The sequence below is a fragment of the Crocodylus siamensis genome, chromosome 3, assembly GCF_052110815.1.
Source record: "Crocodylus siamensis isolate JL-2025a chromosome 3, ASM5211081v1, whole genome shotgun sequence".
NCBI lineage: Eukaryota > Metazoa > Chordata > Crocodylia > Crocodylidae > Crocodylus > Crocodylus siamensis.
In genome coordinates this window covers 78,698,410-78,721,943 of record NC_143397.1, presented here as the reverse complement: position 1 = coordinate 78,721,943, position 23,534 = coordinate 78,698,410, and the positions used below count along the sequence as shown (strand labels likewise).

The 23,534-nt window shown below is 40.2% G+C and overlaps 1 protein-coding gene across 3 annotated transcripts in view; it reads right to left on the bottom strand.

Moving 5' to 3' along the window:
• CNTNAP4 (contactin associated protein family member 4) overlaps positions 1–23,534 on the bottom strand; it is a 431,793-nt gene that overhangs the window by 321,088 nt on the left and 87,171 nt on the right. For all 3 annotated transcript variants that reach the window (XM_090038567.1, XM_090038569.1, XM_090038566.1), the window contains exon 2: positions 20,514–20,624. In XM_090038567.1, the coding sequence (XP_089894693.1) occupies positions 20,514–20,624 (111 nt within the window). The remainder of the gene's footprint in view (positions 1–20,513; positions 20,625–23,534) is intronic.

The window sequence follows — 23,534 nt, the reverse complement described above, 5'->3', positions numbered from 1 at the left end:
TTTTTCAGATTATTGTCAACTTCTTGCAATATGTGGAAAACATAACGATAATACCTAAATTACACATTCTTATGTGCACAGACTGAAAGGAAAATAATAAAAAAGGTAGTAAACAGTTAGAATGTGACTGGACAATATTTGTGCTTTGTTTGCATCTTCATTTTTCTAATTACTGATTATTCATTGCAAGACTGATGGCAGCATAGTTTAAAAAAAAAGAAATTTTGTGAAATGTGTGTCCATGAACAAGCATATGCAGCAGGCAACTTGACAAATTTATGTCCATAATTATACCATTGGAAGGAAATACACAATTCCTAACTCTACTTGAAAGATCAGTACCAAATTAAGCAACAAACTTGTTCCATCCACTGTGTGAACAAGAACTTACAAGTTTTACATCAGAAGACATGCTATGGCATGAGAAAACATGCATCAGAAGACATGCTATGGCAAAGTATGGGATGTAGCATATTCCTTACAAGGTAAAGCAGATAATCACATCAGCCAAAATCAACAGCCAAATGCATTCATTTGAAACTCTACCCCACGCTTTTTGAAGATCTGTGGCAAGCCAAAAAAGAACATTAACCCTGATGAGGTCACTATGTCTGTTCCCACCACACTCTCCTGCTTTGTCCTCACATAAAACTATTTAAGATTTGGGTCTACACCTAGAAAGAAATGGCACTGCCATGGGCAAACAAATGAGCTGCCAATATGCCTGGCCCCCTCAGAACTCAGCTCTGCATAACTGTCAGGGGCAGGGATGTGGAGAGGGGTCCTACTGGCCAGCTGAGCTGGGAAGCCTCCCTGTTCAATCCCACCCCCCCTCTACCACCAGGACGCCTGCTGGCTGAGCCAGGAGCCAAGGCTGGGCAGAAGGACTGTGGTCTATCAACACCAAAACCTCCATTCTCACCTCCCCCATTGCTCCAACGGGTCTGATCCTTCCATCTTTGGAGTGCCCTCTTTGATGCTGCCACTAGCCAGGCTGTCAGGTGCCATTTATACCCATTGTAGAAGCCTAGGCTGGGCATGAGGGACGTTCCACAGTGGCAGCAAGAGGATGGGGGCATGTGCATGACAGCCAATCAGAGATGCCCCCTGCTCAGCTGCTCTTGGCTACCCTCAGAGATCTCCAGCATGCTGGGAGGCCCTCTGCATACACTCCTGATCCAATCTGTCCAGCTTAGAGAAACCTACAAAGGTTTGATCAATTCTGTCTTAGGCATTTTGAATGTCTGTACTTAGGCCTACAATTCCAGCTGGATCATCTTGGACACATCATTAATGACCTCCAAACTCTCTTGGAAAATGATGACCATCTCAAGGTAATCATGGGGGACAAACCTGTCCTGGCTTACAGATATTCCCCCTGGTTTCAAGTGGGGTGTCTCAAGCAACAGACTATCTAACTCCTATTCTCACTGATGCACCAGGCCTTGCAATGGACCCAGATTCAAGCTGTGCCCCCCTATCAATATGGACCAAATATCACTGGACCAAATAAGATTATAACATCTAAGGTTCATTCATCTGTGCCTCTACCTTGTATTTGAAACAGGTGCATCTCCATCAGCTTTTTAGAATTATCTACTTATCTTGGTACAAATTCTATTTAAGTTTAACACCGCCTTTTCAGTTTGATTTTAAAATATAGTGGTTTTGATATAGTTATCTGAGAGGCAAGGAAAGCATTTTTGAGGAGGTGAAGAAGTACCTTTTTGTATATAGGTTCAAGAATATTATTATTATTTATTTTTGTATAGTGGTAATAGATAGAAGTCTAAATATAGAACAAGAAGACAGCCCATGTTCCAAGGACTCAATGCAGCCTAATTGATTTATTTGCGTAATTGGTATTCGTTAAAATTTTTATTTTGTTTTGTTATGTTATCAGATTATTTTGTGTCTGCCAATGTTGATAAAATATTATAACCATTGCTTAAAGGCTGAAGAAAGTATGCAGAATTTATTTGGGGAATATTATTCCACTGCCAGCTACCTGGATATATAATGAAATAAATTATTTTTTGAATTATGTATTCATTTACTGATGAGGGAGAGCTGAATAAGTATTCATTAACAGTATCCACTTATCTATCAGTTTATGTAGCCATGGGAGAAATGTTGTTAGGTATAGGGGAAAGCCTTGCCATCATGAGGTGACTTCATTTTTGTCAATAGGAAAATGAACATAAGGCAGATTGCTAAAATAACTCAAAGGGGATTCCTAAATGGTATAATTATAATATTTTTTGCCAGAATATTAGTGTTATAACCATGCAAAAAAGTCCATTTCAACTTTCCAAAAAAACACTAAAAAATAAAGTTGCTCACTGAAAAGAAAAAGAAAGATGTAGTCTCTCTGACAGCATCTAAACTGAAAAGAATAGGAAGTTAAAAATGACTATTTTGCTCCTGGTGGTAGATAGCAAAGGTCCATATTTTGTCACAAAAAGGACTGTGTTGGCTCCCATTTTAGGCAGACTTTAAAGATGCCTTTACAGATTCAAAGGCCAGGGTCAGGATCTAGAAAACTATAAACTGAGTTACCATAGGTGAGGGGCAATCCACAAAGCCAAATCCAAGCAATGAGTCAAGCTAGGAGTTAAGAGCCAGAACAATCAATAGCTATCAAGCTGAAAGAGTAGTCCACAGGGTAAAGTCTGAGCACTGGATCAAGCCAGGGATCAGGAACCAGGAAACAAATTAGCAGGTGGAAATCTGAAGCTGAAGTCCAAAGAAAAGCCAAATCTAGGGTCAGGAAATAGAAAAGCTAAAAAGAGCATGAATCATGAGGCTTGCCATAGCAGACTGAGTCAAGACTATTGATTGGCCTAGAAGACTTAATCCTAGCTGGATCTAAGTTGATAAGTGATGCTCCCAGCAGTGAATCAGGATGCTTGCTGTTTGTAAACTGAGGCAGAAGTTCTTTAGCTGGTGGCTCACAGCTTAGGTATTTGGCACAGGCTGGCCTGCCTGATCAGGGTCTCTGACAAGAGGAGGCAAAACTGAAAACAAACAATAGGGCTAAATGGTCACTTTTCAGGGTGAAGGGAGGTCAGAAGTGGGGTCCCACAGGAATCTGTGCTGTGCCTAATTTTTTTCAATATTTTCATCACTGATGAAGAAATGGGAATGCACAGTGAAATCTCCAAGTTGGCAAATAAGTCAAGTTGCACGCTGACGGAAAGGAGCTGCAGAAAGCTCTCACCAAGCTAAGTGTGCGGGCAAAACAAATGGTAGATGAATACAATCAAAATGCAACATAATGCACCCGAGAAAACATAACATCAACTACATGTACACAATGAAGAGTACTGAACTAGCTGTTATGACTCAGGAATGAGTCCTTGGAGTCAGTATGGATAAAATAATTTGTTGTATCATAGCTATCATGTCCTGATTTTGTCAGCCCATTTCTATCTGGTGTAAGTAACTCAGCCAAAAAAGCAGTTAAGAAGTAGGACTGCTACCCATTTCTAGATGTGCTGAGGATTATCTCAGGGCACTGGTGCAATCCAATTTCTATACTGTCTAGGGTAGCATTCTTTGTGCGTGCTCCTTAGGTTTTCTTTGATGGGCAGAAAAGGATCTCTGTTGAAGGAGAAGGAATATACTGGTGAAAGGGAGGAAACCACATCCTCTGTCAAAAGGTGGAATGGAGCTGTTATCAAGTCAGAGTCCAACAGCCCTTTTGGTTTCGAAAATATCACCAGAGGTCACATGGATAACTTTGGCTCTTCAAAGGTCCTTGCTGACCACTGTCATATGAATCAATGCCTGCAGTGGTACCAGGTACCTGGCAATTGCATAAATCCTTTATCCTCAGAGGGATGATGGCTCATGTTCTCTGCTGCAGGGACTTCTCATTGGTAAAAGAGCTATTATGTTACATCACTGTTTGATTTATGAGCAAGCAAATTAGCCAGCTTTACTGCTGGAGTCACCAGTGCTGAGGCAGGTGCTAGAGAACTCCAAGTCAACAGTGCCAGGGCTATTGGTACCATGGAGTTTACCAATACTGATGTGCTCAGTAATTTACCTTGATTCTGCCAGCATCCCCTTTGTCTTCTTTTCATTGCCTGATCCTAAACTGGGAGGAGTGATTGAGAGAGCACTGACATGTTACTTTACCATCCTCACTTTGAGTACCTTACACTTGCTCAAAATATGTAGCTTGAGTCAAAAGTCCATGACTTTATGTTTGTCAACAGAAGTCTTATATACAGAACACATATCCAACTACAAAACTCTCTCCTACATGAAAAGGGTGTTTAGCTATGTCTGTCCTTAATAGGAAGCTGCCAGTTGCAGATTAGACAAGATTTGGAGTCTGAAGATTTTGATTATACCAAACCCTTTGAGACATGGCAGCTAGCTCAGTGTTGTCATTCCAGTATGCAGTGGTTTGTATTTGGGCTGAAGGAACAATTTATCAATGTCTTCTTCTCTCTCTAGTTCCACAATAGCTGAAACAAATTACTTTAGGAATTATAATAAACAGTGAAATGAGTTGTATAATATATGGCCCTAATGGTTCATTTCTTTCTTGCCTGAGTTGTTCTTTCATGACTAGCTCATAAGCCTACTAATTCCAAGATCAACTTTTTATCAAAGTGAGGCATCTGGTCATAGAAAATGAAATAGTAACTAATCATTTGAACGTAAGTAGAAAATGCATATTACCACTTATAAAACTGTCTTTGTATAATGTGTTTTAAAATTTTCCATTAGTAGTAGTATTATTATTACTATTGAAGAAACAAGACAAACATAAAAATAAATCAAGGTGATAATTCAGTTGGTGTAGGGGATCATCATTTGGAAGAAGACTTCAGCATGAATATTTGTAGAAAGCAAGGGCCTACTGTATATACAAAGTTCCTATAATGAAATAAAGCAATTAACCTACCTACCTAAAATATGATAGGTTCAATTCACCCCTGTGGAATCCCCAGAAACAAATGGAATTTCCTCAGAAATGTATTTGCATCATTGTGTTTTAAGCTCATGTGGGGAAAGCATATATTTTTTGAGTGAAATTCCTTCATTTTGAGCTCTTTGCTGAATGGGTACAGTTTAATAGAGCTGTGATGCATATGACCACGGATTTGTTACACTTTGTAACCGTACGATGAAGAGGTATACAGACTACTTAGATTCTGGAAATTCAGAGCAGTTTTCTATAATAGGTATAATTTGAAGAAGTAGAAGCCTTGTTCTATAGCCATCAAGCTTTTAATGAGTTGGAACATTTATTCCTGTATAATCACTTCCTTCGATACTATACTTTCTAAACTTAACAGGAAGAATTGTCTCTTCTGCCAACCAGTGGCCATTTAAAACAAAAGTGAAATACTACTTTTAGAGGTAATGTGTTTTAATCTTTCACTTGGAGCTATTTTTGCTGAAGCTCACATTTCAAGGGAGAAAAGAACGGCCTTAACTTAAAAAAAAATCATGCAGACCAATATCCTGTTTGTTAAGCATTTGCAAGTGTACTCTGGAGGTTTAATTAAACATGAAAATGAGATCAAAGATAAGTTTCACTCATTTATTAGTCAAAAAAATTACTATGTGCAGTGTATATGCAACTAAGACAGTAAGACATTTATTTGTAGGAAGACATTGAAGCTAAAGGCCTAAAATAATATTTTAACAAAGAATTAAGCAAAACAACAGGGCATATATTGCCCAGGAGTATTATAAGTAATGAAGCTAAAACGTCTATTTATACTCTCAATGACTCATTAACCAATACATGCCTTAGAGCCCTCTGTTTTTTGATGTAAAACAGTATAAAGATACGTTTAAAGAAGTTGAGCATAGAGCCTCACTGAATATTCTTTCGAAAAAGTACCTTGTGGTAAAGGCAGAGGTGGGTGAAACAGAAAAAAGTAATCAGTCTCCAATGTTAATTGATATATTTCTCCAGTCCTTTCTTATTCTTACAAAACAAAAAACAAAGCACAATAACCTTACGTTACCAATGAACCCACCCCTGTCTCTAGTTGTTGTTTGTTTGCTTGTTTGTTGTTTGGTCTTAAGCCTTTCAGTACCCCTATAATCATTCTGTTGAAACAGCATATACCAATTTGACACCTGTGACCTTAAACCAACTATAAGTACCCAAGTACGAAAGACTCATTATAAAGCAGACTTAACTGCAAAATGTACTTCACCTTGCTTGCTGTGCTTGAAACACTTCACAGCCTAAAAAGGTGCATGGTATTTGTACTGCCACATTCTCTTGGGAAAGAGCAAGTCTTTATATTGTTAGCAGTATGCCACTGGAGCTCCAGTGATCGATACTGGCCAGGAACATGCTAAAGTAGAATTATAAGCACATTGTGCCACCAAAGCATCAGGTTTACCTCAGCAGAAGGCAGCACAACCCCCCGCTGAATAGATCCAGTATGCATTACATTTTGCACTAACAGAGCTGTTGGGAAACTGAATTATCCATGGAGCCCTGTTATTCTGCCTTTGATAAGCTACATATAATATAGTCTACCAAACACAAAGTGAATTTCTCCCTTCATGTGTCTGCAAAGATTTAATATCAAACATTGCTCTGAGCTGCTTTAAGACTTCAATATTTTTTTTAGAAAATAAATATTTACTAGTTGATTATAGGACATCATATATAACTAAAACCATCAATAAAATAATGAAACATTGAAATTAATAGAGCAAACTATATTTTGTATGTATAAGTTATTTTCTTCAAATGATGACATTCACTCATGTTCTAATTTGCAAAATTCTGAAATTTGCAATGGCTCTTTCTATGGGTACTGAAATTAATGAAGTCCTACTCTACATGCAAAAAATATTATGGCAATTTTGCATATCTGGCCCAAAAGATCTTCATCCAAGGGTGCTGAGGAAATTGGCCAGTGTCATAGCAGAACCACTGGCATGAATGTTTGACCACTCGTGGTGCTCAGGATAGGTCCCAAAGGACTGGAAAAGGGCCAATGTGGTCCCCATTTTCAAGAAGGGGATGAAGTAGGATCCAGGTAACTATAGGCCAGCTAGTCTCACCTCTATCCTTGGGAAAACCTTTGAAAAAATTATTACAGATTACATTTGTGGGAGTCCAACAGGAAAAATAATGCTGAAGGGCAACCAGCACTGGTTCATAGCAGGTATATCCTGCCTAACGAATCTTGTTTCCTTTTACAACCAGGTCACATAATGCTTAGATGCAGGAATTGAGGTTGATGTCATTTATTTGGATTTTAAAAAGATGTTCGATACAGTGTCCAAGCCCATTCTTATAGATAAACTATACAGCTGTGATGTAGATGATTAAATGGTCAGGTGGGTGGTGAATTGGTTTAAGGGATGCACGCTGAGAGTGGTGGTGTTCGGGTCGGTAGTGGGATGTGGAAAACCTTGAGAGGGTCCAGAGGAGAGCTACTCAAATGGTTAGGAGCCTGGAGGTAAGGTCCTACAAGGAGAGATTGAGGGCCTGGATCTTTTCAGCCTCAGCAAGACAAGGTTGAGAGGTGATCTAGTGGCCATCTACAAATTCATCAGAGGGGGAAAGCAAGGAATAGGAGATACTGTTTACCAGGGCACTCCTTTGAGTTACTAGAAACAACAGCCACCAACTGAGAGCAGATTTAGATTAGATATCAGGAAAAACTTCTTTATAGTAAGGGTTCCCAGAATCTGGAATGGGCTTCCAAGGGAGGTGGTGCTCTCCCCTACCTTTGAGGTCTGTAAGAGGAGACTGGACAAGCATCTGGCTGGGATCTCCTGACCCCAACACTCTTTCCTGCTCAGGGCAAGCAGTCAAACTTGATGATCTACTAAGGTCCCTTCTGACCCTAAACATCTATGAAATCTATGAACTAAGTTATATTTGTTTTTGCTTCAGTCTTAAACTGACTAATACAGCCCTAGGCCCTTGCATATTACTAAAGCTTCTAGTTTCTTTTTAAACTGCTGTGATCCCTAGAGATCGAGGTGCAGGAAACAACCCCTAGGACTCAGAAGTAGATTACTGCAGCAGGGATGCTCCAGACCTGGGAGTGGCTGAGACCCCCATGTGGCTAAGAGTCCCTCAGCTGGGGTGCGTGGAGCTACCAGCCATAGGAGTCTGCTTTATGCTGGTGCAAGGGGAGCCTGGAATTGGATCTAATAGGATCTAATGAGTGACCCTATAACTGTGCCTCCTATCATGTACATTTGACATGGCAGGAGGCATGATTGTCTGAATTGAACATTAGATCCCATTGCTCCTTTACCTGCACATGCAGAGGGGGCTTAATAGCCAAATATAGATCCAAACTTTTAGATCTTCATCAGAATCTCAGAAGTTTGTCCAGGAACAACTAGCACTGTAGAGATGTTAAAAGTAGTTTGAAAAAAAGTGCTGTTTTATTATGAAATGCCTGAAACTAAAGCCAAATGGCAATACAGACAGAAGTTAGAAAAAGACCTTTGTGAAAAATGTGACTGATACCACTCAGATCAATTCTACTTTAGTTTACCTCACCACCCACCAGCACGTCAATCTGACTGCTTGTCTGTGAAAGCTTTCAGCTGGTAGTATCACTTTTGTTCAATCTTTGTAACTTGCAATAATCCTGATACTAGTGCTACTTAGCCTTTGTCTACTTTGCCCTGATTTCAGTTGCTGGACAAGCCACCAGGACAACCCCTTAAAGTAGACAAGAAAACCGCAGTAAGCTACCATTCACACCAGTATAATTTGGTTCCAATCAGAGGTGAGCTCAAATGAAAACAGTAAGGGCTTTGTTGTCCATGCTTGGTATCAGCACTCATGCATTAGTGTCTTGTCACCAATGGCTACATATTACATTCCCAGTGTATATAAAAGGCCTTAAGCATGCTGTCGTTGCTGCTCCATATAACATCACAAATAATTCGCTACTGCCTCTGTCTCAAACTTCAATTGCTGTGTTCAGCCACTAACTACAATCTGGCTAGCTGTCAATCAAACACCCTCTCAACCAGCTCCAAGGGTACAATGTTCTAATGAAACAAGGATGCATAACTGAAAATCCTGTTGTTCCCTACTTCTCTGGAGAAAATGAACTCTGGGGTGTTTGAATGTATCATTGTTTGTAATTGAATATAATTGTAATGTAGTTATAATTGTAATGAATACTGCATACAAAATATTTCATAAGAGAAATATACTCTACCCCTGCACTTCCTTTATATTTCTTTTCCTCTTATTGTGCTTCATTTTTCTTTCCTTATACAATGCTCTTCCGGTTCTAATACCAATTGCTTTCTCACTCCCTCACCCAAGCCACAAAACCTGAAACCGAACATTATTTTCTAAATATAAATTAATGATTTCAGTTTTTTAAATGGTGTTTGAGTGGTGGGCAGAGATTTTTGTTCTTCAGAATGCCTTGAGACCAATTAAATGTGTCCCAAACTGCTGACTGATGGGGTTTCACTAGCTGGAAGTCTCACTTCAAAACCTTTCAACTCATTATTTATCTCCTGACCAGAACTAGGTTACAAATGGGAAGTTTTTACCTGGACAGTAGTTTAAGACATGTAATGAAGGGTAATGTATATACAGTAGTTCATAACATTTAATTTTATACACAATGCATAAATTAATATATACATCTGCCCTAAAAAGGTATTTGTAGACTATATTATTTCTACTCAGTCCTGTAGCACAAAATTCATGTGAAGCTGATGTAAACTTCTACACTTTAAATGCTAATCGTCTGGGATGTAGAGGAATAACTACTCTTTTAAGGACAAAATTTGGGAGAAAAAATACTGAAAAAGAACCTCAGCATTTCCCCACAATTGCCACTGTTTCCCATTTCAACATACCCACAAGCAAGGCAGGTAAGAGGGCAATGTTTTCAGGATTATACCAGAAAGAAACAGTCCATGAACTGTATTCCTTCCTTGTTCCCTTAAATTCTATATAAGCATTTTCTCTGGGATGGTGGATATAAATAATGTGGTGCCTGGTTCTGAAATGTTTACTAAGGTAAACTGTTGTGAAAGACATATTCTTACCTTTTGAACATTTTGTTTATGAACATTAATTAAAACATTATGTAACAATAGATTTCAACAAGGTTTCAGAAATATGTTCTTAGTTTTAAAATGTCTGAAAAGTATAAGTCTGAAGAGGTAAGCTTAGAAGGATTGGGTCAAAATTGTATTTCATTGTATTGTGCTAGAATACAACTGAGGCAGTAGTATAGACACATTCTTAGTAAAATAGTCACTCAAAATTCAAAGTGAATTTTGATTTGTTATTATTCAGGGCCTTTCAAGTTTGCTGTCTGCGAACAGGGAGCATTTTATCTTTACTAACACATATATGCTATAAGAAGCTATAGAACCTTTTTATCACCCCGCCATTTATCTATTTTCTCTGGGACGTTGGACACAAATACTATGATGTTTGCCTCTGAACCTTTCAGCCCTTCTTCTTATTTCATATATATGTATATTCCAATTTCAGTTTGGCTCCAGAGAATGAGAAGGGGTCAAAAGTTCAGAGGCCTATTTTCCTTGCAATTATTTAGGAGATATAAATATATGTGAATATATGTATATGTATGTATGTATATGTATATGCATGTATCTATGTATGTATGTGTATATGTATATGTATCCTAAAGAATTTCACGGAATTTCATGGAAAATAGGCCTGATTTGAAAGAGACAGAATCCCTGGGAAATGGGAAGGGAGAAACTATAATGGATGATATTCTTCCCTTTGAGTCAGGTTCCCTGGTCTTTGCTGATCAAGAGTGTCCTGCAGTCTCTCCCTATAGTGAACTACCAAAAATGCATCAGTACCATACTGACTCACCTGCATCTCACAACATTTGCAGGTTCAAGAAGCCTTGTGCTTTGCAACTTGTTGTGAAGCTGGAAAAAACAAGTGATGAGCCTTCCTCATGGTCCTGTCTCTTTTCTTCTCTGCACTGCCATGTGTATTTCTTATTCAAACACCTCACACACAAATATCTAGGATGGTTTGCACTACCTGAAACATTATGTTCTGTTGCCCAATCTATGAAACTGACATTTACTCTCAAGAACATCTGTGTGAACAAACTTTGTTCACACAAATGATCTTGAAAACATACAAAGAAGTGCAAACATGATGACATGAAATTAAACTTCAGTTCAACAGCATCCTTGCATACATTTTGTACTATTTAATCTCCATTTATGAACAATATACTAGTCTTCCCTTTTCTTCCATACATGTTATTACAACTGTGGTTTTGTAACCATAATGCAAACACATAGTAGAAGTTTAGCCCAGGTAGATTAGTTAAATGGAAAGGCCCAGTCACCACTGATCAAAGCATCCCTCCACTGAAATAACTAGGTGGTTTGCTACGTGTTACACTTCAGTTGGCTTCAAGGCAGCCAATATTCCATAACAGGACTTGAATATTTATCTTCATATTGCCTCAAACATGTTTGAAATGTTTCTCTTATAGAAATTGAAGCTTTAATTGACAATGAAACCCATCCAAGGTTAATCTTCTGAGAAATCTTTGGCAATGATTTCCATTTGAAGACCTAATTATTCCAGTAATTGGGGGTGGAGGGAATTCTAAGTTCTTGTCTGGAAAATAAAGGGGACAGGACTCTCACACTCTGTACATTCATATGCATCATCCTGGGCTTCTTTTTTTGTATTAGCCATTGTAATATTTCCTCATTTTACCAAATTCAAACATAAGAGATTTGGATCATCACATTGTCTTTTACCTACCTATTCAAGTCAGGTAGGTCATAGAGGTATAAGCCTTGTTGTTAGCTGGATCAACTTGGATTTGCTGTTAATTTATAAAAGCATCGTGATTACCATCAGATTGGATAATTTTCATTCTACTTACATTTTCTTACAGCTTGTACCAAAACGAGATATCAGTCTTAATGAATTTTATTTGCATACTAATGAAACTGAGGAAGTAAGCCCATTTTAATTATCTTATGGTAACTATCGAGCTAGCTGTTTATAAATTCTCTGCAATTATTTCTCTTTTGCCGGTTCTTGTGTCTTTTTTATTTTTTGTACTGGATTTAGTGGGACAAACTATTTATATCAAACATGTTATTTACTGCAGTTGGACCTTCCTGTAAATGCAGTTGATCATGATTTTTCAAATATTTTGATTTAGCATTTTAAATAGCTTAGTAAATGGATTTCATGACCATATTTTGGCATTTAAATTGCTTATAAACTATTTGTTCTTAAAAATTGATTAAATTATTTTTAAAATATTGCTGAGCTTTGTTACTTGATGCCATTGTTACATAGTATAGTTTCTGTGGATGACCCATCCTTTATAAACTGCATCAGTATGTTGTAGGGGAGGAAATCATTGGTGAATCAAATGTTTGTGGGGAGAAGAAGGTGATGCATAGTTTAGGGGTGGGAAGAAAAAGCAAATGAGCAAGAAAACAAGAGATAAACCAGCTTAGTAAGCATCAGCACATTTCAAACCTTTTCCTGTCCACTTTTGCACAAGCAGAGCATTACATTTGGCAGCATAAGTGGACAGCATAATTAAAATACATGGAATTCTTCCTAGAGAAGAGAGAGATGTAAGCCAGATTTGTTGGCTGTTTAGCAGACACTACATTCAATCTTATTCTGTCACAATTTTATCAAGTAATTGTGCATGAATGTGGGCTTTTAAGGTGTGAAGGTTGCAGCCAAAGCCTTGCCTGGCTCATTTAACTGTGTGAGTGCCAGGGCTCCATCCAAGATGTATTTGAGTTCATAGAACTGCTGTCCTCTGGGACATGGGACATGAAGCAAGTGGTTACTTATGAAGTTTGGCCTCTTTGCATAACTTGTGTAATAGGGCATAGCTCCATCTGTGACTGAAACCCATTAAACTAAACCTCTGACCAGAGTATATACTTGGAGAGAGGGTAATGGAAAGGGAGGGACTGAAACATGTTATACAACCACAGTGAAATCCTGGCTCTGCTGAAATCAAAGGGTCAAAAGTCAAATGGCCTTTGATTTCAATGGTGACAGGATTTTATCTGGGAAACATAGCCAGCACTTACAGAATTTAAGCATCTCCAACTACAGGTGATACACAATTTTGAAAGTACACAGAATTTTGGTTAGTGCCTTCGTGGTAGTAAGTTAAACTTTTGGTACTAAAGCCTTTTTTGGGGAGAAGGTAAGAACTGGAGGGGAGGCGAGGGGAAGGGAGGAAACAGTAGAATCTAGTACTTAGTCTCTCTGTGCCTTACTTTCTCATCTGCAAATCAAGTATTATTAGGTTTCCTTCTCTTTTGCTTATTTAAATCATAAACACATCCAGGCAACTAACCAATTCTTTTGTGTTTGTATAGTGTCTAACACAATGGAACCACAGTTTCAGTGCCAGTAAGATACAGATCAGTAATAAAGATAATGACAATTGGCTGAAGAAACGAAATAACGGCTCCAGCACTCAGATTTCTTTAACTTTTAATACGCAATTTCCTACAAAGCTGAAGTATCAAAACTATTTTGAAATTCCCTATTTCTATGAATATTAACTACAGAGATGAATAATACTTGTATAGTGCTACTTATACCATAGCATATGATGAAATAGGCTATTGCCTACACATGCTTATGCCTTTCTGAACAAGGTGCCATACTGCCCTGTGTTTTGCCTGACTTCAGACTAACATGACTAACTACCTCTATCAGAACATTATTTATTTTAGTCTAGATGCATGAAGTTTGAGGCAGAGGGGACCTGCAGATGATCACTGTCTGACCTCATAAAGATCACAGGCCCTCACATTTCTCTTATTTCACACTATTGAGCCCAATGATATTTGTTTACCTACAGTTTGTCTTACACAAAGGCACCTGGACTGATTTAAGACATGGAGAAAGAAAACATCTACCATTTCCCTCAATCATTTTTTTCAGTAGTTAATCCATTTTTGGACAAAATCATGTCTTGCTTTCAATTTGACTTTATCCGACTTCAGCTTCCAAATACTGGTTTTTGTTATATGTCATCTACATAATTAGAAAGGCCTTTAAAACCTGGTATTTTTCCTCTGTGAACACTCTTAGACTTTTTAATCAAGTCACCTCCCAATCCCTTCTTTAAATACTAAACAAATTGCATTTGCTGCAGCCCTCAAATAGTTTTTTGGCTTCTTTTTGTACCTTCTCTAATGTCTCAACAACCATTATAAAAAAGACACCAGATCCTATACAGTATATCATCATTGATCTTACCAGTGTCATATTCAGAAGTAAAAAATCAACTTACTTCTACTGCTAATTATTCCTGAAGACTTACTCTACAGCCAAAGAATGCTTTTGCCTTTTTTTCCATAGCCCACTACAGGGAGTTGAGATGGAGATTCTTATCCATTGCGACTCTTAAATCCTTTTCACAGTTTCTGCTTTCCAGGATACAACCTCCTAGTCGGTAAGCGTGGCCCATATTCCTGGTTCCTAGATATCTACATTCACATTTAGCTTTATTAAAACTCATTTTCTTTGAATGGGCTAATGTATGAAGTGATCCAGATCACTCAATAGGACTGTCCTGTCTGCATTGTTACTTACCATTTTACCAATCTTTATGTCATCACAATTTTGTCAACATTGAATTTGTATTTACTTCAGTGCAAGTACTGAAAAGAGACAGTATCATTCCCTTTAGAATTCAATGAGGAAAAACAATCCATGTCATGTCCAAAACCATAAGGAACAGGTCTCTATTGACATCTTTCTTTAGATCTGTCAACTAGTCAGTCTTTAAGCCACTTATTTTGAACTTTCTTGACATAGTTTAGTGCTTTTTTTTTAAACTAGAATGTCAATGTGATACTAAGGCAGAAGGCAGGGTAGTTTTGCACTTTAAAGAGCAACTGAACCAGAGATGCATAAGCTTTTGTAAGTAGTGGCTTATTGGGATAAGAATCAGTAGTCTTGGTTTAGACCGTACTTAACACAATCCGGTCTGTGAATGTTTTTTGTTTTGCAAGTTCACACTCAAGTTCACTTTTAAAGTCTCCATGTGTAAGGGCCACATCACATGAGACCCTTAGCCCAGGGACCTGTGCAACGAGGCCTAAGAATAGCTTCTCTGAGTCAGCGATAGAATGTCCAGGGAGGTTAAAATGTTCTGCCGCAAGCTTGTGTGTCCTTCTGGAACCGACGCCAGATCAGTATTAATTCATTGTTACATGTAGGGATGTGTCTGTCCATTGTAGTACTAGGTTGCATGCATTGTAAACATTTATCATTGTATCTTTACAGTTACCTTTACCAACCAAACTTGTAATCTTTCAAAAAAATTTAACTCATGTTCGTTTAGCAAGACCTATTTTCCATAATATGATGGCTGGCATTAAATGATATCCCTATTATTTAACTGTTTGTTAACTGAAATAGGAATAACTATCCAGTTGTTACCTAGCATCAACCTCTTTACTCTTTTTACATACTACCCCTTAACATTCCTCTAGTCTTCTGGAATTTTTTTTCTGATAGTTGAGGATGTATTAAATATTAACGTCACTGGACAGACTTCTACTCTGTAGGCTTACAATCTTGTTATGTACTAGACTGATGGTTTTTGTCATCATTGTTCATCATCCTTATGAAATGCAAACATTTTATCCTGCTTCCTTTCATTTGGGCTAGGGACAGATATTCAAAAAGCTGGAGCATGAATTGATTCAATCTTTGCTGTTTAGTCTAATTTGCAAAGCTTGAACTGATTTTCAAGTGTACAGACATTCACATTTAATTCTGGAAATGAAGGGTTAGAAGCTGGGGGGCACTAGAACAGCCCTCCTTTCTCTTTGCAGCAGCTGCAAGGTGGGAGGGAAGCTGGCCACCTACAGAGGGTATGGCCAAGCCACAATAGGAACTAACTAGGGTTATGGAGGGGTTTAAACACCCACCCTGGCCTGCAGAGACCCCAACAGCCCTTGCCAGGCTCATCCCCAAGACCAGCCAGGGCAACACCTCAGGAAAAGGGAGGCAGGGAGTAGAAATTAAACTCCCCTGTCTCTGAGCATAGGACTCCAGTTGGTGTTTGCCTAGCTCTCCTTCCTGCTCTTGCTTGGGTGGCTGGGGGCATGGCCAAAGCTGGCCAGCATGGTCCTGCTATCCACCCAGGGCAGGGATTGTGGCTGCAACTGAGGCTGCAGGGCTGAGCCCAGCCAGACTGCAGGTGTTGCTGAGGATGGAGGCAGAGGGGCAGCCTGGGCTGGGGCCATGGGGGCTGCACAGTAGCAGATTGCTCCTGGCTCCCTGCAACCAAGCTAGATGGGGCTGTCATGGAGAACCTTTCTCAGCCCACTGCAGCTGTGTGAAGACCTGACCCAGCAGCACACATGGGGGCCGGCTGGGGAGTGGGTTTCCTGGGTCAGGTTGGAGGCACCAGTGAGCCCCAAACCTAGCAGCCACCACTGCCATGCTCTCTGCCCTGTGCAGCACCCAGGGCTGCAGGTACACAGCGAGTAATGGGCTGGTCAGGGCTAGGGGAGCTATTCTGCCCCCCCCCTTGCCTCCAGCTGCCACTACTGAGGCCATGCCACATCATTCCGGGTGGGAAGCTTCAGCCCTATGGCTTCTGCCCAGCACATAGAGCTCCAGCTCCTTGATGCCTTGGAAGGCAGAAGGTGTATGAGTGGAAAGCATCCAGAGCTGCATCCAGAGCTCCACACATGGGGCAGAAGCCACCGGGCTGAAGCTTTCCATCCTCTCCCCCGCCCCCTGCTGCCTCCTGGAACGGTGCAACAGTGGCAGAAATGGGAGGGGGAGTAGCTGCTGGAGGCAAGGGGAAGCTGACTTAGCCTGCCAGGTATGTTTTTCTCCCCTTACCTCCAACAGCAGCTCCTGCTCCTGTCACATTGCACAGTCCTGCTCAGGGCTGGAGGAGCATCCTTCAGCCTAGTGACTTGAACCTGAGCTGTGCAGAAGCAGCCAGGCTGAAGAAAGCTCCCCTAGCCCTGAGTGATGTTGCATGGTGCATCAGGAACAGGATACACAGGTGGAGGTGAGGGGAGAACAACAGCCCTGCTGGACCAAGCCAGTTTCCCCTCACCTCCAGTGGCTACTCTCCCCCTGCTGCACCACTCTGGGAGGTGGTTTGGGGGTGGGGGGGTGGAGGATGAAGTCGATGGAGCTTCAGTCTGGCATCTTCTGCCCTGCACATGGAGCTCTGGCTGCAGTCCCTGGAAGCTTTCCCCCTGGATGCCTTCCACCTTCCAAGGTGTCTGGGAGCTGGCATGGAGCACCACACACTGGACAGAAGCCACAAGGCTGAGGCTTCCTGCCCCCACAAGCCAGAGTGGAGTGGCATAGCTGCAGTAGCTGGAGGTGAAGGGGTCAAAACAACACCCCAAGCTCCAGCCAGCCCGCTGCTGGTTGTGCACCTGCAGCCCCAGGTGCTACACAGGGCAGGGGGTGTGGTGGTGGCAGCTTTCAATCTTGGGGCCCACTGGCACCTCTGAACTGGCCCAGAAAGCCCACTCACCAGCCAGCTCCCACCTGTGCTGCTGAGCTGGCTGTCACAAGAGGGCTGGGAAGTGTCCTGCTCCTACAGGCCACTCTGCAGGACCCCACCCAGCCAGCTGGAGCTTCATGACAGCCCTGTCCAGTTTGAGCACAGGGAACTGTGCAGCCCTCATGGCCTCAGCCCAAAATGTAGCCCACAGCCCACTGGGGGACTCTGCTTTAACTGAAATCAGGAAGGGATCTTGGACAGAAGTTGTATAAATCAGTTTGACACAATTTAGTTATGTTTGATATTACATTCAATCAGGTTTATCTTAAACCAGTTTTGGCCATTTTGACACTGGCTTGTATGCACTGAACTTGCATTCTGTTACAGGTTTAAACCAGTTCATGATCACTTAAACTGGTTTATGTGTAACTTCTGTTCCTAGCTACACACAACTGAAATATCCACTGCATATCCTTTTCTCCTTCATTTTAATGTTTTCACCATCTCCATTTCTTAATGAATCTATCCCATTGCTGGAATTTCTTTTGTTCCGCAACATACTTATAACTGCTTGTTGCACCTCATCTATGATATTACCCTGATGTATTTAGGTTCGCTTATTGATTTTCTACACTTGAATACCTCTAATTTACATTGGTTTCAATATATTTGTACCCTTCCATTTTGAATGTTTTATTTAATTTAATTTAATTTTAATTGTTTTATTGACTTTACCACTGAAACAAAATGGACTTTTATCCATTTTTTTCTTCTTTCTTGATGGAGTAATCCTGACCATTTTATAAACTGTTCTTTAAAAAAAATACTTTCTTTTGTCTAACTAGGTGTCTTTTTCATCTTGGTCAACTTTGCTTACAATTTTCACTAGCTTTGTCCTTTTGAACCACCCATTGGTTAGGAATGTCCTCCAAGTGTCCATATTTAATGTAGGCAGGTCATGATCACTGGTCCCTTGGCAACTATCAACTTCCAGACTAGAAATTAAATCATCTTTATCATTCATAATAATGTCCAAAATAAGAGTTACCTCATGCTGGATAAAATAAGTTTTTATGGCAGAAAATTAAAATCTACATTAGAATTATAATTCCAATATTGTTTTACGATTTTAAACAGGAGATCACAAGCATAATGCTCCCAAATTGTGTTTAAATTCCCTATGAAAAATATAGTAGTTTTTTCAGTATATATAGGTTAGCTTGGGAAAAATTTCTCAAGTAAAATACTTGCTTACCTACAAAGCCACACACTCATGAGCATGTACTTGCATTTACATGAAGAACTCTTCTTATATGTTCAAATAAATGGACTCTGGTTGCACAACTTTTCACCAAAGGCACAAAAGGAGATCAAATTCAGCTTCAGAAATTCTGAACATATTGATAGGAGAAATTGTTTATGATTGCCACAGCTCTACCACTGAGAGATTTAGTGCTTACAAAGGAAATACAAATTAAGGATAATCTGCTGAAGGGTATCTTCATTGCTTTTTTCTCCATCTGTTGGGAGAGTTGAACTATGCCAGAGAAAAGAGGCTAACTAAGTGGTCTGGTCATGAACTACTAAAAAAACATATTGTTTGAGCATGTTAGAGACATTCAGATAAGACATTCTGAATAAGACATTCAGATCTGCATCCTGCTGGGTACTGTGACCCCCAGGTGTAAAGAATGAACAAGTACGGAGATAGCAATTCTCTAATTAGACAACCCACTGCTTTAGATATGGATATACATATAACAAAAAGAGGTAAAGCTATGATCATTGTGAGTGCCTGAACACATAAGGGGGTAGGAGAAGGCAATTAAAAAAATATCTCTAATATGACACTGATAATTTTTGTAGTACAAGCAATAGACCAAAATGAATTAAAATTCTTAGGAGTACATTTTATTGAGACAATCCCACAATATGATCAAGAACAAACATAATGTAAGTGTCCTTATGAACACTTTAGAATACAGTTGACCCCTTTTATAATGAAATCCTTTTAATATATCAGGCTCACTTAAGCAGAGGTTCACACTAATCATATTTGCAAAGTACATGTTATTGTAATAAAGCAATTTGCCTTGTACTTCACTATAAATAGTCCCAAGCTAGAGTGCAGCATGAGTTCCAATGTACTGTACCATAAAAAAAAACAGATAGAAAGCTCTTTAGAAACAGAAAGTATTATTGCTACTTATTTCACCATACTCATCATTATGCAAACAAGTTATAACATTTCATAATTTAGAACATTATACACATATATAATATATAAATATTTAATTTATACAATAAATATACCAGCAGAATTAAATGCCTTTGATGTCTTAATAAGCAGAGTTTTTCTTGATGTCTATAATAATACTGCATTACTATAGATCCTAAATTTACTGCTAGCCCGAGATGACAATGAATTGGTCAACATAATTTGGTTTCACTACCCTAATCATTCCTTCTTCATCAGCTCTCTTAAGAGAGTAAGCCAATGATTTGCTTTATTTAGTTCCATGCATCAGTACCTAATGTTGACTATAGGGCTGAAAACTAAATCCTCAATCCAACTTTTTAGTCTTGCAGGTGTAATCTACCACCATGATCTAGTCCAAATATTGAGAAAAAGTTGTCTTGAAAAATTAAAAGGAGAGAGTTCAGTAACCAACTGCATATCTATGTATTTGCATCAGTGAAATAAGCATAACAGTGCACCAAATTCAGTTCAATCAGATCCTCTTCTTACCTCAAGGTGTGGCCCAAATTATTATTAGTTGTAGTTTGTCATTAACATCTACTGAGGTTTTGGTGGATGTGTATGACTCACTCCTTCAAAAGAACTCTTTTGGAGCACGTATATTTTCCCAAATTATGATTTCAACATTCTGTGCAGATACCACACAAACTGTTCACTGATCTCTTATTTTTTTCCTACTTATTTTTTTCTAGGTAACAAATGCCTTTGGAAAAATTGAGAACATTTAGCACAAATCAACAGATAAAAACACTCACCATCTCTTCTATTAAGCCTTGCAAATCCAGGACTATGGCTGCTAGACAGCTCTGATGAACTGCTGAATGATGACTGGGGCAAGGCAGACACCAGCTGATCATCACAATTGTCTGTCAGAGAAAAACATCATGTTCAGGTTAATCCAATGAATACTGCTTACTTGAAATTGTAACCAGCAGAGAACACTGAAGAAATATCTGAATTGACTTCCTATTTGAGGAAGCATGTTCCAGAATGTTTATTTTATGTTTTATTTTATGTACTGTATCAGTACTGGCCCTGGAACAATTTTTTAAAATCAATACATTATCAGATTACCACAGTGTAATGTAATACATTCCCTGATTCTTTATATGCACCAAGTTCTACCCTAATTTCAAAGACAGACCTGATAAATGGTCCACAGTTCACTAACTACTATTTACAGATAAAGATACTGAAACCTGATATTCCTTTTTCAGATGGAGCAGCATGAAGCTTTCACTTGGGCACATGCTATATATTTTCCTACATATATCGAAGTACAAGCATATGAAATCCAATTACTAGCTCAAAAAAGTCTATGTTAAGTACTGCATAGATGATAAAATTCAGTTTTCCTTGCTTTGGCCAATTTTATGTATGGTTGATATGGAAGCGACATGAAATCATTGTTGTACAATTATTAGCATGCAAGTCTCAAATTCACATAGAAAGAAACTACAATGTTTCGGTGAAGGCAACTTAACTACAGTTCACAATCAATGGTGCATAAGCAAGAAAATGCAAATCAATATTTTGGATGTTAAATTCCTTTCCAGTTCAATTGCTATACAGGATGGGTGTTCATTCTCCGTTTAAATTTGCAAAATATAAATTGAAAATCGATACCTGTTTTAGTTTTATCCAAAAGAAGGCTGCCTTATAATGCAAGAAAATGTAAGCAAGCCTATTCCTGACTATGCTTTGCTGGTGTAGTTCTTGTTTAGAGAGGGGAAAAAAAGAAAAAGTAAAATTACATAAAGCATTACCATTTGAGAACTGGCCTAAAGTTCTAAATCCCTTTCTGGTATTCAAGAACATTCCCTAGATGCAATCTCCTATCATGAGACCTATCTATCCAACTGGCATTAAAATTTGAGGAAAGAAGAATTCAAGATAGTTCGCTTGCCTTAAAGAAAATCCTAAATGCTTTAGCAATGTTTTAACTACTGTCAACTCAGTACTGAAGAGAGAAAAATGTATTTCTAATAAATAATTATTTGCCCCGTCAAGTAGTAGTGATTCTTTACAGTTGTATTGATATCTCCAGTTTTTTATATCTTCTAAGTTTAGAACAGATATTTTAACACAAACAAAATTGGCTCTTGAAAGGTTGAGGCTAGCAATACTGACGAAGTGTAGGGGTGTCCTATGATTTTTACTAGATACTCAGCCTTCTATGAGTCTATACCCAAAATGAGAGTAGATACATTTGAGGACCATACCCCCAATTGACATCCATAAAAGAAGAGGACTGATCACTTGGGCTAGTCACAAATAAACCAGTTTAAGTGATCAGAAAGTAGATTAAACCTGTAACAGAACAGCAGTTCACTGCACATAAACCAGTTTCAAAATGGCTGAAATTGAGTTAAGATAAACCTGGCTGAATGCAGTATCAGCTTTAACTGACTTGGGTCAAACTGGTTTATAAAACTTCCGCCCCAGACTCTTTCCTGGTTTAAGTTAAATCAGAATCCTCCAGCATGCTTTCCAGCCCTAGGCAGGGCTGTGTTGTATACTCCAGCAGAGTAGGCTGACCCCCGCTCCTCTCCAGCAAGCCCGAGCTCAGTGGTGGTTGGGCAACAGGTGACGGTTGGGCGCCACCCCACCAGTTTCAAAAGACGTGATCAATCATGTCATGATTATGTAGGCTGGTTCAGCCCACTATGCATATGCACAGTAAGGCACCTTGGGGTGATCCCCTTACCACCCCAATGGTGAATATGTAGTCAAAACACTTCAACAGTGTGGAATGGATTGCAATAACCACTTGTTTAAGCAGGCAGCCAGGCTCCTGTACTGACATCCCAGCCTGGGTGAAGAGCTGTTGGGAGGAAGGCAGAAGACAGGGGATGCCATATGCAGAGACATGCACATGGCTCCAGGCAGCCTGCAGAGTAGCTCAAGCAGGTAAGTGTGGGGAGGCCCTTGTAGGGAGGGAGCTGGGCAGGGCTGGGGCTGCTGCCCACCCAGGTGAGGCTTGGGCCATAATATGTGGCTGCAGGGCCCCAGCAGGGAGCAGGATCGGGGAATGGCTGGCTCATGCAGGGGAGGGGGAGGGCCAGCTCCCCTCTGCCACACACACCATGGGGGAGCTGAGGTACATTCCCCACCTTTGGCTCCCCAACGCCATGCCCCTGGACAGCCCACTGGGCTCTCACAGTTCCATGACCTGGCCCAGCCAGGGCCCCATTCACCGTGAATGGAATCTCAGCTGGGCCAGGTCATAGGACAATCAGAACCAGGCAGTTCCTCCAGGGGCATGGTGCCAGGAAGCCAAGGGGGGCCCCTGGTCCCCTGATCTTTGCACAGGGCATAGGTGGGCTACAGCTGTGATCTGTGCTCTGCTTGCTCCATGCCTTGCTGCTACCTTTGAAAGCAGTGTGGTGCAGACTGACTGCCTGGCCCGCCCAGCAGTGGGACTCATGCGGCACTGCACTGTGCCACTTTCAAAGGCAGCAGCAAGGCATGGAGCAGGCAGAGCACAGGTCACAGCTGTAGCCCGCTCATGCCCCTTGGTTACCCAGCACGGTGCCCCTGGAGGAGCCACCAGGCTCTTCCCAGGGACAATGTGGGGTGGGCATGGGGGTCCCATGGGATCCAGCCCCTCCAGCTCAAACTTGCAGCTGAGGCTGGCCCTGTTCTGGCCTCCCCCCTCCCTGCCCCCGGGGTGGTGCAGGGCTGGGGCCAGTGCGGGGCTGTGGGTTTAGAGAGACTGCCAGTGTCAGGCAACGGCTCTGGGCATGGGGGAAGGGATGAATTCAGTAGGCCCCAGT